This window comes from Onthophagus taurus, chromosome 6 (genome assembly GCF_036711975.1).
Source record: "Onthophagus taurus isolate NC chromosome 6, IU_Otau_3.0, whole genome shotgun sequence".
Classification (NCBI taxonomy): Eukaryota; Metazoa; Arthropoda; class Insecta; order Coleoptera; family Scarabaeidae; genus Onthophagus; species Onthophagus taurus.
In genome coordinates, this window is record NC_091971.1 from 5711983 (window position 1) to 5732856 (window position 20874).

At 31.7% G+C, this 20874-nt stretch overlaps 3 protein-coding genes across 7 annotated transcripts; 1 reads left to right on the forward strand and 2 right to left on the reverse strand.

Moving 5' to 3' along the window:
- Window positions 1-3332: 3332 nt before the first annotated feature.
- On the reverse strand, window positions 3333-9379 carry LOC111427717 (Metal response element-binding Transcription Factor-1). Of its 5 annotated transcripts, none has more exons than XM_023062968.2 (6): window positions 9065-9379; window positions 8628-8851; window positions 8185-8467; window positions 7736-8130; window positions 4595-5713; window positions 3333-3842 (listed from the first exon to the last, which is right to left on the reverse strand). In XM_023062968.2, the coding sequence occupies exons 1-6, from the start codon at window positions 9304-9306 to the stop codon at window positions 3757-3759; spliced, it is 2349 nt and encodes a 782-aa protein (XP_022918736.2). In that variant the 5' UTR covers window positions 9307-9379; the 3' UTR covers window positions 3333-3756. The 5 variants fall into 5 exon arrangements, with proteins under 5 accessions (XP_022918736.2, XP_071052388.1, XP_022918737.2 ...); XM_071196287.1 differs by having other exon boundaries at window positions 3333-3854; XM_023062969.2 differs by having other exon boundaries at window positions 3761-4780; window positions 4832-5713.
- A 588-nt stretch (window positions 9380-9967) lies between these two features.
- On the forward strand, window positions 9968-11497 carry LOC111427725 (ribosomal protein S4). The gene is made up of 5 exons (XM_023062981.2): window positions 9968-10009; window positions 10232-10490; window positions 10548-10645; window positions 10812-11113; window positions 11329-11497. Exons 1-5 carry the CDS (start codon window positions 10007-10009, stop codon window positions 11450-11452), a joined length of 786 nt encoding a protein of 261 aa, XP_022918749.1. The 5' UTR covers window positions 9968-10006; the 3' UTR covers window positions 11453-11497.
- A 3169-nt stretch (window positions 11498-14666) lies between these two features.
- LOC111427722 (coiled-coil domain-containing protein 6) lies at window positions 14667-20564 on the reverse strand. The gene is made up of 3 exons (XM_023062977.2): window positions 20071-20564; window positions 19023-19815; window positions 14667-16252 (listed from the first exon to the last, which is right to left on the reverse strand). The coding sequence occupies exons 1-3, from the start codon at window positions 20290-20292 to the stop codon at window positions 16014-16016; spliced, it is 1254 nt and encodes a 417-aa protein (XP_022918745.1). The 5' UTR covers window positions 20293-20564; the 3' UTR covers window positions 14667-16013.
- Between the last annotated feature and the right edge of the window lie 310 nt (window positions 20565-20874).

The window sequence follows — 20874 nt, forward strand, 5'->3', positions numbered from 1 at the left end:
CCCCACGGCAATAGCAACAATAATACGTACAATAATAGCGTTTCTCTGATTCAAATTGCATTTCAAATTTACTAATCAAGAGGATACAAGAATTAAATAGTTGTAACAAAAAATCAATTCAAATTAAGTTGCGCAAACAAAAATAAATAATTGTATTAAAACCTTGTAGACATTAAGAAAGGAAACAGTTTACGTAAACGACCTAAAAAGAGATTTACAAAAAACAACTATAGATAAAGAACGTGAGTTAAAAGGGGGGTTACCCAGACGTTATAAATAAAACGTAATAACCCGCGGTTGTTAATGTGTATAAATTGTTTTGGGGAGAATGTAACAAATTCCCGTTTTCCCCGAGGAACCTTATCTACCCCATCTAAGGTCCACAATTTCAACAAAGCGGAGTCCGAGATCGCTATTAAAATCTGGAATGAAATTCGGAAGGGTTTTGTGTGCCGCTTGGTTGTTAAGAGGAACCGAGTCGGGGGCGGCAATAAATAAAAAGACGCTTTTTCTCGTAGCCAGAAGGCGTGCATTTTTATTGCCCGAAAACTGCCCAGTTTAAATTAAACTGGGAAGATAGTGTAACTTTCTGGGAATGCGAATTGCCGTTCCGGGCAAAACGGAATAATGGTGCCCCGCGGTTGTAAAGGCTTTTTTACAAATTGGGATTACCACCGGAACCGCAACCGGCCTCCCCAAACTGCTTTATTTATATGCGCATACCCGCCACCTACTTTCCCCCCAACATCCTTTTACGCCTTCGCTTCGTCCCGAATCCTCGAACCGAAACAACGAATTGCAAAATTATTTCACAGGTAAAAACGAAAAGCGTAGAGAATTTAAGTACACTGCACCTAATTGCATATGTATATTGTGTACCCCGAGTTTTCTAGCTTTAACGATATTTATTACTTCAAAAAAAAACTAAAACAAAAATTGAATTAGAGATTTAAAAAAAGTTTTTACAACATGGTGATTCAAAAAACATGGTTCAAGTCAAACAATGTTTTTTCAAATTCCATATTAGCAGCATAAAGGAAAAGCAATTAAAATCCCTGATAGCCTCCAATATTATTGATGAGTGCTGTGTTACTCTGGAAACTCTTAAAATAATTCTGGCCTCCCTCAATACCTTCCTCATCATCTTATCAAATCCATGATGTCATTAAACATCATCCATGGCATCTTTATCATTATCCAACATCGTCCCTAATGTCGATTAACATCATTCTCCTATAGTTCGTTTTTTTTCTATAATACTTGTCAATGTAAATTATTTAGGGTTTCTGTTGGTATTATCTAGGACCCTTATAAAATTAATGTTGTTTTCATGATTTTTAGTAACATTGTCAGTAACTAATTAGTTGAGGTTAAAATACTAATAAATTTTTAGATAAATACGATTTTGACGAAGTACATATTTGTTATAAAAACGTGCTACAAAGTAATTAAATAGAATAAAATACCTTTTCTAGGTAAATAAATGGCAAATAAACACCCGACAACATTTTTTATGCACCTTTTCTTTTTGAATAACGAAAGCTGAAACGTCAGTGTGACATATTTATTTCAAAACTTGATAAAACAAAACTCCCTGTTAATTTTGCCAACTTTACAACAATTTGGCAGGTATTATAGAAAGAAAATGAACTATAGTAGACGCCACGAGAGCTGGCAGTAAATCATCGTTTTCCGCTCTTACAAATGCCATACGTATGTAGTTCACAAACCGCTAGAGAGTAATGTGTGTTAGAAAGAGATAGCATTACTTTAATATGTCTGCTGTACAATTCAAATGGCCACGTCGAAAAAGTACGTCTGTTCTTCTAAGAGATGTAACTCTATAATTATAACCTCAAATCGAAACGTCTTGTGAGCGTTGTCATGAATCTGTTAGTGTTTTCACAAGCCGAAAATGTTTTCTTTGAAAGGAAAATCATTAAGTAATATCTTTGACAGTGTTTGACATATAACCTCCATTACTAACATAACCTACATTTAAATGTATGTGGTGAAATAATCTAAGTCGTACGTCCATATCTTGATTCATACCATTTTTAAGCGATCTGTCACTGCCAGCTCTCGTGGTTTTTACTATATACATTATTGCTGACTTTATTCATCTCTAAACATCAAATTTATACTACTAAACATTAACGCTGATATCTTCCTATACCATCGATGGCCTCTTCAACATTGCCTAAAGTATCTCAAAATCGTCTATATTTTCCTTCTACATTGTCCAAGAGTTTTCTACAAATCCTTTGTCTTTGACACCACCGAACATCGCCCATGATATCCTCTTATTTTACGGTCTCAGTTCTTCAACATCATCCATAATATCTCTATATTATTTTTGACATTTCTAAACATCAACCATCTTTTAATGTTGCTCAGTGGTCCGCAAGAGTACCAATCACTAAAATTGTCTTGGCCTCCTTCAAAACATTCCTCATCTTCTTTCAACAAAGTTCTTGATATCGTCTTACATCGTTGTTGATCTACATCCCTCCTCTTTGAGATCTACATAATTTAATTTAAAAGGTACTAATTTGAATTAATCTCAATTTAGAGAAGCCATTTTGATGGCACATCTGAATAGACCTCTTGAAATTTTTTTCGGCATTTATCTAATGATGTAAAGAAATTTCAGACGTTCGAAACGGCTTCCATTCTCCACCGTCCAAAATCGCGCAGTCAATAAAGGGTCGGGTGCGCGGGAATTTTGCCTAACTCCTCCACCTCCTGCATAAAGTCATGAGTTCATCTGGTTTGATTGAAATCCTCTCTTATTCTTCGCGTTCCATCCATCCATCCATTTCGGAAACCTCACGCCACCGACCGTCTCCGCGACGGCCGCCTTCATTGTTTTAACCGCGCCTCATACATACTTCATGCTTTCTCTCAGCCGCACCGCCAAAAGACCTCTTCCACCTTTCCAGCGAGCCCTCGTTTCTTGACAAATGTAGGACCACTAAGAAAATTAATGTGATTTTACGCCGTCTGTTCAAACGATTTTAAGTTGAATTCGAGGGAGGAATTCAAGTAACCAGAAATTTTATTATTATTTTTTTTTTGTAGACTTTTTTCATCTTGATCTTGTTGTGGGTGAATTCAAACTGTACAAACAAGCCGGTTCGGTCATGCAGTAATCATTATACGCTCGGTTTGAGCTTGTTGAACCATTTTGGTTTACACCCCCTCTCGGTTTATTTATCTTTAACCCTCAACCCCTTGTTATATCAAGAGGTGGATAGGTATAGAACAACATTTAGGATACGTTTGTGTTTATTTTGGTTCAAAACAAGGTAGGAAGAGAATAAAAATAGAAATAACATAAAGTAAATTTTATTCATACGTTTTGTTTCTTAAAATTTCCTAAAAATACAAAAAAAAATATATATTTAACAATTATAAAACTTCTTACGAACAAATAAAATGACTAGTTAAGGCACATTCAGTTTTTATTACAATTCCTGATAAAAAAATAATAACGGTAACTTTTTTTTTGATTTTTTTTAATTAATAGAAAATTTGAAAATTAAAAATTAAGCGAAATCGGAACAAACCCTTAAATAACCGCTAAATTATCACATGATCTGAGAAAGTTTTAATCGCTAATCGTAAAAAAATAATAAGGAACTAACAAAAAATCTAAATTAAAAAAACCAAAAATTAATGTTTAAATTTGTGATGTGTTTTGAATTTGTTTTTGTATTAATTAGAAATTGTTGATTACTTTTTGTTTCATTAGATTTAGTTAAAGAGTAACGCGTTCCTTTCCAGTTGAGCATTGCACAGCATGTAGAAATATCTGTCGAAATCCCTACAGGAGAATATATCTACAAAAGGAACTAAGAGACATTTTTCTACAATATCCACGTTATTACTGAAAAAGGGCGATCGGGTACATATTAATTTGCGGGAAAAAAACAAAGTGAGTATGGCAGCTAAGAATTGAAAGAAAAACGACAAAAAGTATTAGGGGTGAAAGTTAAAAAAATAAACAAAAATTTACTAAATTAATTTGTTAGAAAGTTATCATATTATACAATATCCACCAAAAAGTTAACAACACCCTCCTTAGGATGTTGTTAACTTTTTGACTGTATATGTACGTATTTATATCATAAAATTTTTGTGTTATTTTTCAACTTTAATCTTACACTAAAGAAGAAAAAAAAATTTTATTACATTATTAGGATGGTTTTCTTTTAAATTAATACTTGATACCTTAATTAAAATTAATACTGTTGCTATTTAATTGCAATAATAATGAATCTCATTAAAGATAAAATTTGGATAAATTTTGAGTGTTTTAGTTTTTGAATTAATGTTATGATAAATAAATTACATCATTATTCTTATTCTAAAAAGATATTATAAAACTAATTTGAAATTAATAACAAAAAAGAGACAGTCATCAAGTAAAGAATTAATAAATTTTTTGGATTACTAAATTATTTCGAACACAATTTTTTGTTAACGCACCCCAAGCTTAGCGTCTTAAAGTTATTGCAACCTTTAGCCAACTGAAGCATTTTCTTTAGTTGCTCTATTGATTTTAAGCACACAACCACACAACAATCATCACCTTTTTCCGCACAATCATCAGTTTCCTCATCTTTCGTTGAGGTTTTCCCGCAACATCCCGCTTTTTCAGCGCAACCACAACCCCCGTTGTTCTCATTAGCAGTGTTATTTCTTTTTCTTACACCTTCTAATTCTTTCGATTTTGTTTCTTTTTCTTCATTTTGCGGAATTGACGTTCTTGTTAAGTCTGAAGAAGATTGATTACACCCGTGACAGCTATTATATGGGTCACACTTACAATCGATACATTTACAAATATCCGCGTCTGCTGTTAAATCTTTTAAGATATTTGATGTTGCATCAAAATTACTTTCATTTAAAATATTATCCATATAAAAATTTTTGTCGATCGATTCGGCTAAATTCGATTGAGGCGTTTCTAAGTTAATATAAGATTGAATTGTTGTCGGTAATGGATTTTCCATTAAAATCGGTTCTTCATAAACTGGGTTTGTGTTAATCATCCCTAAACCACCCACCCAAGTTGATGGGACTTCTTCTTCCAAAGCCAAAGACATTTGTAGAGCTTCCGGCATATAAACTTGCTTATATTTATTTTCGGGCGGGGTAATATTTTGGATACTAACAATTTTTACATTCGACGATTTATCATTTTTATCGTTAACATCGTCAACGTTATTATTATCGATATTATTATCGTTATTATTATTATTACCCGTTTCAAAAACATCATTAAACATATCAACATCAAAATTAGTCACGCTGGGTTCATTTCGACCGATATCTAATAAATCTCGAGCGGCCTTTTCAATTTCTGTGATAATACTATTCTCCTCAAGCTCCATTTCCGTGTTATTTAACGTTTCACCGTCTTTTCCATTTTCAACGTTTTCAGTGCCGATATTGTAGGAAAGTTGGGTGGGAATTGGATCCGCTGTATTAACGGTAGCGTAATTTTTTAAACCGCTCGCAATTTCGTAATTTGCCGGATCTGATTGAACGGCAGCAAAAGTTTCTTTAAAAATCGCCGGATCGGGTTCCGCTATATTCCCGTTTAACAATAACATATCCACTTGATCAGTGTGTTCTTGTTGTGAAATTGTATTAAGTGATGTGAAGGTTTGGGGTTGATGTAGTTGTTTTGGTTGGTTGTTGTAATCTAGAAAAATTAAGATTTTTGTCAGAATAATATTTCAATTTTGATAAGGCGATTATTATCTACTTATACTGTAGTTAGAAGCAGGTAAGTTTTTTATTAATTTTTTTTTTGAGGTTAATGGAAATTTTTAAACAAGCAAAAAATCATATTCTCATTCATTGTTTGAATCACAGTTTTGAATACGTCATTGTAGTAAAGACGATTACTCTATTAAATACCATAGGTATCACACCTCTGGTGTTGCAACAAAATATATGACTTTAAACTTTCCACGACATCTACACAGGAAAGAACATACCAATAAGATAGGAATCTGTGCTAAACCAAGAACGCATTGAAAACGAAGAATCTGATGAGCAAAAAGCTGCAGGAGTAAAATCAATGTCCACAACAATGAAAAAATTAATACTAAAATCTGGCAAGTATTGTAATGAATATTATTATTTTTTTCTGATAACAAATATATATAGTTTGTTGGGTACATTTCTTATATTTATTGAATAGTTAGCAAAAATTCTTTTTGTTCTTTCTAAAACTATTGTATGTATTTAAAAATTAATATTGCTGTCATTAGGGTTTATGTCAGCAGTATCTAGGCCTTCATTAAGTACCTAGTTTTCTAAAAGGCATATTTAGTCTTCTGCTAACAGTATCTAGGCCTTCTTCAACAGTACACAATCTTCTGCTACCAGTATCTCTCACCTGGAAGCTATTTTTAATTCTCTGATAGCAGTATCCCACCTGTTAGCGGTATCTAGTCACCTGTAAGCAGTATCTAGTAATCTGAAGGCAACGTTTAGTCCACTGATAGCAGCATCCAGGCTTATATCAGCAGTATCTAGTCCTTCATTAAATACCTAGTTTTCTAAAGGGCGTATTTAGTCTTCTACTAGCAGTATCTAGACCTTCTTCAATAGTACATAATCTTTTGCAACCAGCATCTCTCATCTGGAAGCAATATTTAGTTCTCTGATAGCAGTATCCCACCTGTCAGCAGTATCTAGTCACCTGTAAGCAGTATCTAGTAATCTGAAAACAATATTTAGTCCTCTGATAGCAGCATCTAGTCTTATGTCAGCAGTATCTAGGCCTTCATTAAGTACATAGTTTTCTAAAAGGCGTATTTGTCTTCTGCTAGCAGTATCTAGACCTTCTTCAACAGTACACAATCTTCTGCAACCAGTATCTCTTATCTGGAAGCAATATTTAGTTCTCTGATAGCAGTATCCCACCTATCAGTAGTATCTAGTCACCTGTAAGCAGTATCTAGTAATCTAAAAGCAATATTTACTCTTCTGATAGCAGCATCCAGGCTTATGTCAGCAGTATCTAGTCTTTCATTAAGTACCTAGTTTTCTTAAAGGCGTATTTAGTCTTCTGCTAGCAGCATCTAGACCTTTTTTCAATAGTACACAATCTTCTGCAACCAGTATCTCTCATCTGGAAGCAATATTTAGTTCTCTGATAGCAGTATCCAGTCTTTTTCCAGCAGTATCAAATCCTCTATTAAGTACCTAGTCTATTGTTATAGCTATACTATATATAGTTTACAGGAAATATAAGATTTCGAAATTTTATAATTATATATGCAAATGAAAAATGTAATTTAATATTTTTAACATAATTTTAGAATAAATTTGAAGATAATAAATACATGATTATATCAAAAACACAATACACAACAAGCAGCAATAGCGCAAACACTCTTTTAATTTTAATATTATAAGCTAAAATGTTATAAATGAAAAAATTTAATTAACGTAATAATTAAAATTAATCAACATCATGATTGGAACTGGAATTGAAATTTACACATACTTCCAAATTTTGTACAATAACGAACGTATTTTTACAAATTTTTTAATATTTAAACATATTTTGATTCCAATACAATCCCAATTCTGATTCCAATTTAATTACTGGCAAGCTTATCCACCACTCTAACCAAAGCGAATTTTATTTCCACCAAAATCAAATCGAATGGACTAGCAAGACAAAAGCAGAAAAGCCCATAATATTTACCATTTCCAACCTCATCACCTTCCACAATACTTTCCAAACATTCCCAATTGACGTCCCTTTCACCCTCATAATCAAACGTACCTCCAAAATCATCATCAGTACCATCGCCCGGCGTAACTTTGCAATCTTCAATCTCAATATCAACCTCGCGTTTAACATTTAAACCTCCTTCTTCTTGATTAATTTCTTGATTCTGATTTAATTCCTTTTCGTTAACCTTTTCTTGATACTTTGCGTGGGTTTTCGCGTGCGATTTTAAACTGTGCGGTGTTGTAAAAGCTCTGGTACAATCAGTTTCAGCACAAGCATAGGGTCTCTCACCGCTGTGTGTTCTTTTATGCGTTTTTAAATGGTGACTAGCTGTGAAAGCTTTGCCACAACCATCCTCTTCACATCTAAATAAAATAATACATTAAATATTGATTTAAAATTTCTTTTCATTTTTTTACTTGTAAGGTCTTTCCCTGGTATGGGTTCTAACATGCTTTTTTAGATCGCTTAAAGTCGTAAAAAACTTTAAACAACCATCAGAGACACAATTAAAAGTTTTCCCGTTATGAAGTCGTTCGTGCGCTCGTAATCTGTACAATGTATTGAAAGCTTTTTCACAGCCATCGTAGGTACATTCGAATGGTTTTACTTTGGTATGAACTCTTACGTGTATTTTTAAACTGTATGATGTTAAAAATTGTTTGCCACAATTGGGTTCTGTACATTTAAAACGATATTCACCTAAATAAAGAAAATATAAATCAATTCTTTACATTCTTAAAACATAAAAAATATTATTTATATCTTATTTTAAAACTTACTGATGATAAAAATCCTTAATGAAGCAAAAACAATCATATTCATAATGAAATACATTTTTTAACCACAAAATAATACCAACCTTTATGAGTTTTCATATGGGTTCTTAAATTTCCTACTGTGCTGTAAGTTCTTGCACAGCCATCATATTCACAATGAAATCGATTTACAAGCGTTTCTTTCGTTTCAGGATTCGTACTGTGTATGGTTATCGTAGCGTGTGATGGTTCATCGGGCATATCACCAGATGAACCTGGATTGATGTGCATGTAAATCTCGTTAGGAGATACTGTATGATAAATATATCTACAAAAAAATAAAAAAATATTATTAAATTAAAATAACCTCAAAAATTTCAATCTGTCAAAACAAAACTATCCTAGCCAAGTTTCAAACCAAAACTACAGATATCAGCTGATTTCTAACATTGCTAAATTTGGCCAGAACGGAATTTTACCCCCGATTCACATTTTTTATTCGTTTACATAATAATATTAATAGTTTATTTCGTGTACATACCCCGCATTTTCGTCGTTTTCATGCAATTTTCCGATATACGTAGCATTTTCCAAGCGATTCTTATCGCCGTCCTTGTCGTGGTGGTTTTCGTTAATGTTTATCACTGGATAGGTTTTGGAGAAACAAGCTTCGAGGCTCTCGTCGAAACAATCCTGAAGATCCTTTGTTACGATGATATCCTCGAAATTGCCGTCGAAACGTTCGGAATCCCCTTTTTTAGGCCAAGAACCCATTTTTTCCATTGGAACGATGACAGATTCACCTTCGATACGAACATCACGAAAACATGATGCTCTTAGTTTAGAAACAAACCAAACAATAATAACTCCAGTGTGGAAAGCATCATAAGAGAAATTGCATGATTATTACTCAACAGATGACACTATTGAGATTAGATAGTAATTTTGCTTCTTTTAAGATATTTATTTGTTAAATGTGTTTATTATTAAATTGTTTATAAATATTTTAATTATCATAAAGATTTATTAATATATAAAAAAAAATTTTGACAATGAATAAAGCGCCATCTATTGATAGATAACTTTAACATAAATATAATTAAATTTTAATATAAAGTTTTAAGTATTAAACCGATGCTACCTTATTTTAAAAATAATTTTTTATAATAAATCTTGTCTCACTTTGTAGTCCAATTTTATTAAAATTAATTTAATAACAAATTAATTTAGCGACATCTACGAAAACCCACTTAGGTGTCAAATATCATTAAATATACAAAAATATTTAATAATATAATATTATAATTAATTCTATGGAATATAATGAATGTATTAAATAATGTTATAACAATAATTTTTAATTTATAAATAAAGGGATATTTATTAATTTTAAATTAATCCTGAAAAGTCGGTAATATAGATTTTGTTCTTACCCGTCAGTTTGACACTTCTACAAAATCCCTTTTCCGCCACACATCTCACGATGGTAAGTTGTTTACAGTTTTATCTTTTAATTTTTAACTCATCCTTTATTTTTTACTAAACCCAACGTCCTTTCCAACATCCTTTACCTTTTAGCTACACAAAGCGCCTTTTATTTAAAAAATATATCCCGTATTTTCAAAATAAACCCACTCATGGAGTTCCTAACCTCAAAATTTTGTTGTTTACAAATGATTTTTTTATTAAGCATTTGATTATGTTTTAGGCTCGAGGCCCTAAAAAACATTTGAAGCGTTTAAATGCGCCAAAAGCATGGATGTTGGATAAATTGGGGGGTGTTTTCGCCCCTCGCCCATCAACTGGGCCCCACAAACTGCGTGAATCACTCCCATTGGTGATTTTCTTAAGAAATCGTCTAAAGTATGCTTTAACCAATAGTGAAGTTACGAAAATTGTTATGCAAAGATTGATTAAGGTTGATGGTAAAGTTAGGACTGATCCTAATTATCCAGCTGGGTTCATGGGTAAGCTGTTTTAAGACATTTCAACTTTAAAGTTGATTAATTTATGATATATTTTAGATGTTATTACCATTGCGAAAACTGGAGAATTCTTCCGTTTAATTTATGATGTAAAAGGAAGGTTTACAATCCATAGAATCACCGCTGAAGAAGCAAAAGTAAGTTTTTTTAAATGTTAATAATAAATTTTTCTTAAAAAAGTGATTAAATGATATTGGTTTGATATGCTTAAATGAATGTTCCTTACTCATATGATTTTATTATGAAAAAAACTTTAAGATGATTTTAATGTCATTAAATTTATTATTATTTTTTTGATTTTAGTACAAACTCTGCAAAGTAAGGAAAGTACAGACTGGACCAAAAGGTATCCCATTCTTGGTAACACATGATGGTCGTACAATTCGTTATCCTGACCCTGTTATTAAAGTAAATGATACCATCCAATTGGAAATTGCAACATCTAAGATTCTTGATTTTATTAAATTTGATTCTGGAAATTTATGTATGATTACGGGAGGTCGTAACTTGGGGCGTGTTGGTACGGTGGTTAATAGGGAGCGTCATCCTGGTTCATTCGATATTGTCCACGTGAAGGATGCTAATGGACATACTTTTGCCACTAGGTAAAATAATTAAATTATTATAAATAAATTTGGCCCTATCGAAGCTGTAATTTGTTTCTTTAAGACTTATTATAGTCATAATGAGGCCTAAATTAAATTAAAATCCCTATTTTGGTCACTTGTTAACTTGAAATTGGTTAAGGAGTATTACCCAAATAGTGAACATAATTAATTTTGATTTGTTTTCATTTTGTTAATTAATTTTTCTTTTTTAGGTTAAATAATATATTTATAATTGGTAAAGGATCAAAGGCATTTGTATCTCTTCCACGTGGTAAAGGTGTCAAGTTGAGCATAGCTGAAGAAAGGGATAAAAGGCTTGCTGCTAAGACACATTAAAAGTTGTTAACATTAAGATGATTTTCAATATATAATTGAAAAAGATTTATTGTTTTATTTTTTGATTTAAATGTGGCCCTATCGAAGCTATAATTTGTTTATTTAAGACTTATTATAGTCATATTGAGGCCTAAATTAAATTTAAATCTCTATTTTGGTCACTTGTTAACTGAAAATTGGTTAAGGAGTATTACCCAAATAGAGAACAGCTTCATTTCATTTTTTTGTAATAAATTTTAATTTTGTATTTGGTAGTTAATCAAGGTATTTTGCCTTATTTGGATTTATTCATTATTTTTTGTTGTTTTTTTTTTGCAGGAGAATAAATTAAAGGAACTTGTATTTATAAGAACACACTGAATATTATTATTTACCTTACAATTCAATTAATGATCCTGCTGCAATTATTTATGAGAATTAAGATCCAAAAACGGATTTATCATTACAAGAAGTCTGAAATTACTTATTAGAGACCCATATATTCCAGGAATCAAGAAAATATCTGATATAACCCAAGGTTTTTATATAAGAGGTACCACAGAATAACTGTTGGTTGTTCTGTGGGCATACTACGCATTACGTCATTGGTAGAAAATAATACCAGGAAATAATTAAAATTTTTAAAATAATGTAACTGAATTACTTTAATGTGGTATATAATTAATTGCTGTAGGAAAACAGAAAATAATTCAACTTAATTTTTGATAAAAATTTACTTATCAATCTTATCATAGAATAATCGACTTAAACTAAAGTAGTAAATTGATTTATGTTAATACTAGTGAAGACACTTCAACTCTCACTAAACATGGCCTGAGGTTGCGCGCGCAATCGCCGCCACTTACGTCACGAAACACTTCCGCTCTTGCCCCTCGCCCTCAAACTAAATATTGCAGCATAGAAACCTAGACAACCTCTTATATAAAAACGTTGGATATAACCGGGATATATTTCAGGCTCAAAAATGATGTATAGATAAAAACGCTGCATAATACAAAAATATTACCCCCAAAGTTAAATTCAAAAACTATTTACTTAATCAGGCTTGCAGAAATTGTGTGATGACTGATTTTGTAGACAACCTTTCTGTTTCTTACCTCACTGATAAGATCAGGGACCTTATACATAATTAAAATAGTAATCGCTTGCGGCCGAGGCTTATATTAATCTAAAACTGGTTATTATGTCGTAGCACCTTGTCCACAAGTGACCTTGACTTCATCAGGCAATTGTTGATTTTTAGACTAATTAAGCCAAGGTCTATTTGGCATAGCGCAACGATCATAACATTTTTTTACTTGAAATCCCAATAAACAAAATTAACCTTACCTAACATTTTTTCACGATTTTATTAACATTTGAAAAAAAAAACTAACTAAAGCTAAATTTCCACATGCATAGATTACTGGCGCCAGTAAGAAGACAGTTTAGTGGCGCCAGAAGTTGTTTCCAAATAAATGTGATAATCGTGTACTGCCACTGGAATAGAAAAGGCGTCAAGTGATGTACTTCGTGCTGGCATAAATGTGATAATGCAATTGTACTCCTTGGAACTCCACATGTTATTAACAAAAAAAAAAACGAAAATAGCTGCTGAATTCGATCGTGGATTGCACATAGAAATTACCTAGGTGCATCAAGTACTTTAATTAGAGAACTATGTCATGAATACATATTATGTCATAATTATACACATCGTCAGCTGATGCTCCACTTCTGCACGAATTTAAAACTTTGTGATATTCACTTGTATAGGTACGCATTGCGTATACTTCATATTTTTGCCTTGTTGTCTCAATTATCCTTCTTAAGGCTTCATTTCTAGCAGTTCGGTTCTATGTTCTGGAATTTTATGATTCCACAAACACGGGTATTCTCCATATGTTGCATATGCAGTTGCTCGTTTTCTTTACAAATATTACTATAGACGCCAAAAATTAGAAAAAGTAACTTTATTGGCGGTATGATTACTGGAGCCAGTTTATTGGTGCCAATAGATTTTTACTATTTCCACATGCAACTTAACTCACGCCAGTAATCCATGCATGTGGAAACTTAATTTTACTCAACATTCTTTTTCATCTCAGATGATGGACATTTCTAAAGAAAAGATAATTGACATTACAAAAGAAATCTGCACACTATAATAATAACAATTTATTGTTTCCCAGAAGGTTCAATCTGTCTGTAGCATTCTCCCAAGATTTTACAATACCCTCTACCTTCCACCCTCTACTCAAAACACAACACTCGCTTACCCGCCTCCACCCTCACCTTATTTCTCCCTGACATATTCTGATATATCCCAGAGTCTCCCCAAGTCTCCCTAGGCAATCCCAATACCCATCTTCAGTACCTGGTCTGCACATCCTCTAAGAGCCCTTGCTCCTTCCATCCCCACATCTCTACCCCATACATCATTACGCTTTTATCAAGCTCTTCATGCTATGTTTAACTGCTATTACTAAAGAAAACTTCATGGTATAATTAATGTTTGTAAACAAAACTAACCTTACCTAACATTCCTTCACGCTATAATTGATATTACAAAAGAAAACTTCACGCTATAATTAATGTTTGTAAACAGAACTTACCTTACCTAACATTCCTTCACGCTATAATTGACATTACAAAAGAAAACTTCACGCTATAATTGCCATTACTAATTACTAAAGAAAACTTCACGTTATAATTAATGTTTGTAAACAAAACTTACCTTACCTAACATTCCTTCACGCTATAATTGATATTACAAAAGAAAACTTCACGCTATAATTGCCATTACTAATTACTAAAGAAAACTTTACGCTATAATTAATGTTTGTAAACAAAACTTACCTTACTTAACATTCCTTCACGCTATAATTGCCATTACTAATTATTAAAGAAAACTTCACGCTATAATTAATGTTTGTAAACAAAACTAACCTTACCTAACATTCCTTCACATATAATTGACATTTCAAAGGAAATCTATAAAGTTAAGAATAGAAGATGTAGAAGATTGTCGATAAGAAATGAATCAAAATATTAATTCTCAATCGTACATTTCAATCCTTTTTCGTTATCTCAAACTGCTATAAATCCCATCGACATAAAACTTACGTATTAGTAAATTTTATGACTAAGGATAATGTTCATCACTTTTACTATTTTAAACAATGATAAATGTAACAACAATAAATGATATGTATAAAACTAAATAAAACAACAATTTAGTTCCAAAGAGAATTTTTTTTCATCATTTTTATTTATTAAATCAATACAATATACATCTTCCAGCGATATCAATAAAAAAAAGATAAAGATGTAATGTATACATGCTTTTTCATACATTTAAATACCGTTGAAATTTATTTCACCGTGTTGAATATACTCGATTAGTGAATGAGTTAATTAGCTTTTATTTTTTTTTGCAGTAAACATCTCCGCCGAACAACCTCTTTTCATCCCCTTTAACTCTTTATTTATTTTTTTTTTTTTCGATTATAAAAAAGAAAATTAAATCCGAAACAATCAAAGCCTGGTAACCATTGATATTTATTTATTTAATTAATAAAAAAAGTAATTTTATAAACCACGCGAAAAAAGAAAACTTAAAGATTAATAGATAAAAAATGAAACTAACTTATAAATTAATAAAAAAAGCGTGGTTTTTAATATGGTTTTTCGGTTGTTGTAAAAAGTGGTTGTTTAAGCAGATAGAACAACAGTGCGCGGCGCTAAGCTACAATAATTATTGTTTATGTATTTTTTTTTGAGTTTTTAATTAACTAAAACGTAAAATGTGTTGTTGGTTACAATAGCCTTTTTTTTTAAACAGGTTAATATTTTTTAGCTTCTTCACACAGCCCAGCCCTTGAAATATAGTCCCAAATATACACATTTAACTATATCCTAATATCACTTCAGAAAATGTGTCGCCATTCTTAAAGATATTATTTATTAAAAAATAATATAAAGATATTATTAGAGTATATAAAAACGTTAAGCAAAAGATAATGAAGGAAACTTAATAACTTTAATAACATCAATGAATTACTTTTTTCTTCCAATAATAACATAATAAAAACTTGTATGTAAAATAGTAAACTAGCTAAAGGATTTAATTAATTAGGATTAATATTAATAAAGAAGTCGGTTTATTTCGATATTATTTTTTTAAGCAATCACCCTGTATGCGCAACTTTTTTTCTTCAATTATTGCGTTGAAAAAAAATTGAAAAATCACACCACATTTAGAAAGTTTTTTTTTGTTTTCGTAAAAACTCTTATTATCTACCAATAACAGACAGAGTTACTTCAGAAAAAAAGATTTTTGCTTTAAGTACACATTGTATTATAACTTTTTTAACATTTTTATCATTAAAAACCGACATTATAAGCTGCCTTCCTAAATAAAGGAAGTTTTAAAATCTTAAAAGAAACAAATCCCAACAAAAAGGTTCATTTTTTATACGATTTTTTTCATCTTTTTTTCTTTTCATTCCTTCAAAGATTGCTTTTTTTTTTTAATTGTTTCAATTTCTCGCTTTTTCTCAACAACCAAAAAAAATCTTTTTTACTCTTTTACAACTGATGTATCCATGGGACTAGCCGGTTGCGGGGCTGGATTAGCAGGTTTTATGAAACGATCTCCCCCGCTTCTTCTTGCCCCCGCGTTTGAAACCGGGGGACTGCTTGACCCCAGTGGTTGTAAAGATGGAATCGCTGAAGGAGGTTGCATTTGACCACAAGCAACGCAACGATTTCCGGTTACAATTAATGAATCTCTTGGGGAAGGTGCTTGTAAATTCAAACCTAAATAATAAATAATGATTAATAAGGCACTGATAGCCTAAAAAGAGAGAGGCAGGAATTAGAGAAACTAAGAACACAGTCGGACACGAGGAAATTTTACCAGAATGATATAATAAACCTATGATTATAATGAGCAATGACTAAGGGTGACGAATTCTCATGGAGCAAGGCGAAATACTGAAAAGATGTAGATTGTTATGAACAAAAACTGGAAACAAAACAAGCAGAACAAAGTCTGATCCCCTTGAGTTTTCTGATTTGGATCATATTATTGAGAATTTGGCCTGACTAACTATTTCTGCAATACCAGGGGCATTGACAATACTCCTTTACAATTTGTCTTGGTATCGTTGCTCTACTCCTAAAATGTTCTTACTGCCACAATTCCATAGCTGGATGCTATACAGGTGTTTCTGTAAGTCGTGGTAGGTATTATTTTAATCACAAATACTAGTGTAAAAATGATGTCGATCCCTGTAAAAACTTTTGGTCTAAAGTGTCTAAACTCAAAAATGGTTAAGATATGGGCCTTAAAAGTCTTGTCAACGCAACGGCAAAATGATATTGTAAAAAAATCCGAAACGCAGACAACCTGATAGAAAACATTTCTAAAAGTATGTAAATAATGAGAATTAGAGTACTGTTGATATAAGAAGATGTTGGATAATAACCTGACATATTGCTTTTCTTGCATTTTCTTGCTATTTACTTATTTCTTAATTAATGACGATATTTCAAAAACGAGGTTGTATCTTTTTTCGAATAACTCTAAAACGATACGTCTAATCAAAAATCTCTAAGAGTGAGAATAATTTTATAAAGAAATAGGCTTTTAGAATCCGTTGAAAAATTTAAGGATTTATGACATAATACAAAAGTTTTAAGAAAATAACCTTTGTGAACACCTGTATAACATTGTGTGGTTGCATATTTTCAAAAGTGATCTTAAACGATTTCTCATAATGTACTGTTTGCCAAATTTTAGCTTTCTAAAACAAACCATATTGAAAATGTTTAAACATTTCTTAACTTTGAACGCCCATATCTTAGCCATTTATGGGTGTAGACTAAACATTTTTACACGAATCGTCATCATTTTTACTCTAGAATTTATGATTAAAATTATGCCACGACTTACAGAAACACCCTGTATATATGACCCCTGATGATGACAATATTTATCTATGCCATAATTATTAGAACGAAGAGACGATGCGCTCCGGAAATGAACTTTATAAGGACTCATCTGATGAAGATTTATTGAATACAGATAAAACAATATGAAGCTGGCCAAAATAAGAACATTAATAATGATCCTTGTAATATTAGTAAATATAGTAAGATATCAGTAAGACAAGAAATAACAGAACGATGACAAAATATAACTTGAAGAATTGAATGGAGATGAAAAATAAATGTATACATTGAAAGGAATATATCCGAAATAAGCGCGTTGTGTGTATAATATCTAATTTCAGCAGTAATGTAATAGTATATTAAAAAACAAGTTTCGTAAGACACGCTTGAAATGCACAAATTCAATTTGAAAAACGAGTGGCGAAGAAACGTGGCGAAATTAAGTCTTATGAAACGTATTTTTTTGTAATTCGCGTTTTTATGTAGAGAAATAGGTATGTAGCAGTTGGTAACACCGTAACACTTAAAAATAGAAATTTGAATTGACAATTAGAAATTGTCAAAACACAAAATGTATTCACCTAAAAAAAATTTTTCATATACACCTCCCGAAATAAGAGAAATTGCTCAGAGTTCAATGTCTTCATCATTGTGGACCTTGTATTCGATGCTAAGAACGTGTTCAAACATCCAAAGACAAAAATTGTCACATTGACAACTAGAAAAATTAATGACACAATGTCACCAACTTGAACTGGTTCCATAAAATGTTACTAAAATCTCAGTCTCATTACAGCACCTGTTTGAGTTTGTTATAGCTTTCATTACCGTCGCGAATTACAAAAAACAATTAACGTATGTCCAATAACTGTAACATTACCTCCCAATAACTATAATAAGTCCAATGTCTGTCCTTTTTGCAATAAATAATTAAAAATGTAATTGGTGCTTTCAGTATCATCTACAAAATCAGATAAGTTACTGCATTCATGTAAAATGAGCACAGGAATAATGTAAGAAACGCCTTTTTGTTATATTACTATTTTTTTAACTCAAAACTGTTATCCAAAACAAAGCGTTTGTCGACCTATGTATGTTTATGTGAAGTTTTTGTGCTAATTTTAAAAGATCGACTGTTAAAGTCCTGCTACAAAAATTTGACACCCTGTATATATTATTCTAATATGTTATTCTGTAGTATTGTGTACCGTACAAGACAAATTTAATGTTTAATTTCAAATGTTAAAATTGTCAAATGTCAAATTTTTATTTTGATATCTTGGAAATCTTAAAAAAATAATCAAAAAGCTAAATGTCTTATTTCATACATTGAAAATACTTTCTGTTTTGGAAAATACCGATATCAAAAATTCATTCAAATTCGTCAGTAATTTTATCAATAGAAAGGATCGCGAGAGACATTTAATACAGCTAGTGAACAACAGATGGCGCTAGTGCGAAATGGGACATTTAAATTACACGAATTAATACTCCGCGCGGGTGTATTGAAAAGTTAATAAATATCAGCTATAGATGGCAGTACTTAAAATATACAACTAGCGCCATCATAAAAGAAATATAAAATAAAAATAATCAACTTAACCTATAAAAAGTTAAAAAAAATTTTTTTTACCTGGACTTAATGGTCTACTTTGACTTGGTGATGGATTATATGGAACTGGCGAAACGGTATGTTGTCTAACCCCCAAAACTTGTTCGTTATAATGTCTCTCTTCTTCCATTTCTAAAGAACTCTCGCTTTCGGACAAATGTCTACACAAAGCCTCCCGTCTCTCAACCTCCAATTGCAACTTTCGTTGCAATCTCAAATTTTCCTCGCGAATACAACGTTCCTCTTGCGCGTATTTTTGCATTTTTTGCGTATGCTCCTGTTGACTTAACGCTAAAGTTTGACGTAATCGAGCCACTTCCGATCTCAAAGTTTGAATGTGAGTGCTCAAATTGCTGGCGGTATCCCCATTGTTGATGTCGCGTGGACTTGCAGGATCGGAAACCGGCTGATCAAGTTTAATTTGAAGCGTGCGTTTCTCCGCTTCAAGTTTATCCATACGTTTCCAAAGTTTATTAACAAGCGCCTCTTGTTCTTGTTCGAGCGTATTTTCCAATTCAACTTTTTCACGTCGAAGTTGTTCCAAATTACTTTGTTTTGCGAGAATTTCCGCTTCTAATTTTTCAATTTTTCTCATGAGGCGATTTACGAGACACTCTTGTTCTTGTTCCAACGTTTGCTCTAAACGACACTTTTCTTGACGGAGTTGAGTTAGCTTTCGGGACAGATCATTCGTAAGGCACTCTTCTTCGCGTTCGTAATGGTGCGCAAGTGATTCTTTTTCTTTTTTGAGTGCTTGAATTTTTTTTAATAATGTGTTTGAAATGTATTCCTCTTCTTGTTCAGCTTTTGCTTGCTAAATTTATATAAAAAAAATGAGTGATTAAAAAAAAATATGACGAAAATTAATTTTTTGATAAGAATTTTTGATTAAGTAACTTTTCGGATTCCAAGTTAATTATTATCAAATCTATTTGTAACGGGAGATATAAATGAGTAATTTTTAGTTTTAATTGATTAAGATTGATAAAAGAATTTTATTTAAACTCGAACAATTCGAGGAAATAATAAACAATGATGACTAATTCTTGAGATTAAGACAAAAACTTACGATTATAACTGAAGCTTGTCTAAGACCCCTATTCTCTTCTTGTAACGCTTTAACTCTAAGCTTGTACGTTTCCAATTCGACTTTGAGGACTCGATTTTGTTGTTGGAGGCTTTCGATTCTTTTTTGGAGTTGCTCCCGGGTTACAGGACTCGGTGGCATCATGATGGGGCCTCCATCGATGCTGCTCGAATCTGATTCACTAGCAGAATCTGCCATATTCATTGATAAAAAGTACTTTTTACTATTTCACTTTTACGGATGGATTCAGCAAATGGATTCGGAAACTTCGCGTATACGAAAAGTTTTTAGGGGCGGTCGAGGAGCCTTTTTGAGGTGGATTTGGAGGTTTTTTAAAAGCGGGCGTTTTTGAGTTGGGTTATTTCGAAAAATATCGCTCGTTTAGTTTAAGTTTTCGTTGGAATCTGCGAACGATTTGTTCATTTACAATGGATTATCACCCCACTTCGGTTCAACCGGTAAATGTCAAAAATTTACGTATGACATATAAGTTTAATTTTTTTCATAACCTATTTTAAGGTTAGTTTAAATTAATATTTATTCACTTTTACATAATATTAACTAAATTTTAGGCGAGGAGCGATTAATTTTATTAAATATCCTATTTAAATGTAATGAAAGCGAAGTAATTAAGATCTGATTAAGTTTTTCGCGATTGGTAGCACTGGAGATGTAAATATTTTTTGTTATAACCTTAATATTTATTATTTTTTTGACGTAGAATCAAAACGGTTTTAATTAAATAATCAATTCCCCTTTAATAACGGAATAAACAACACCAAATCC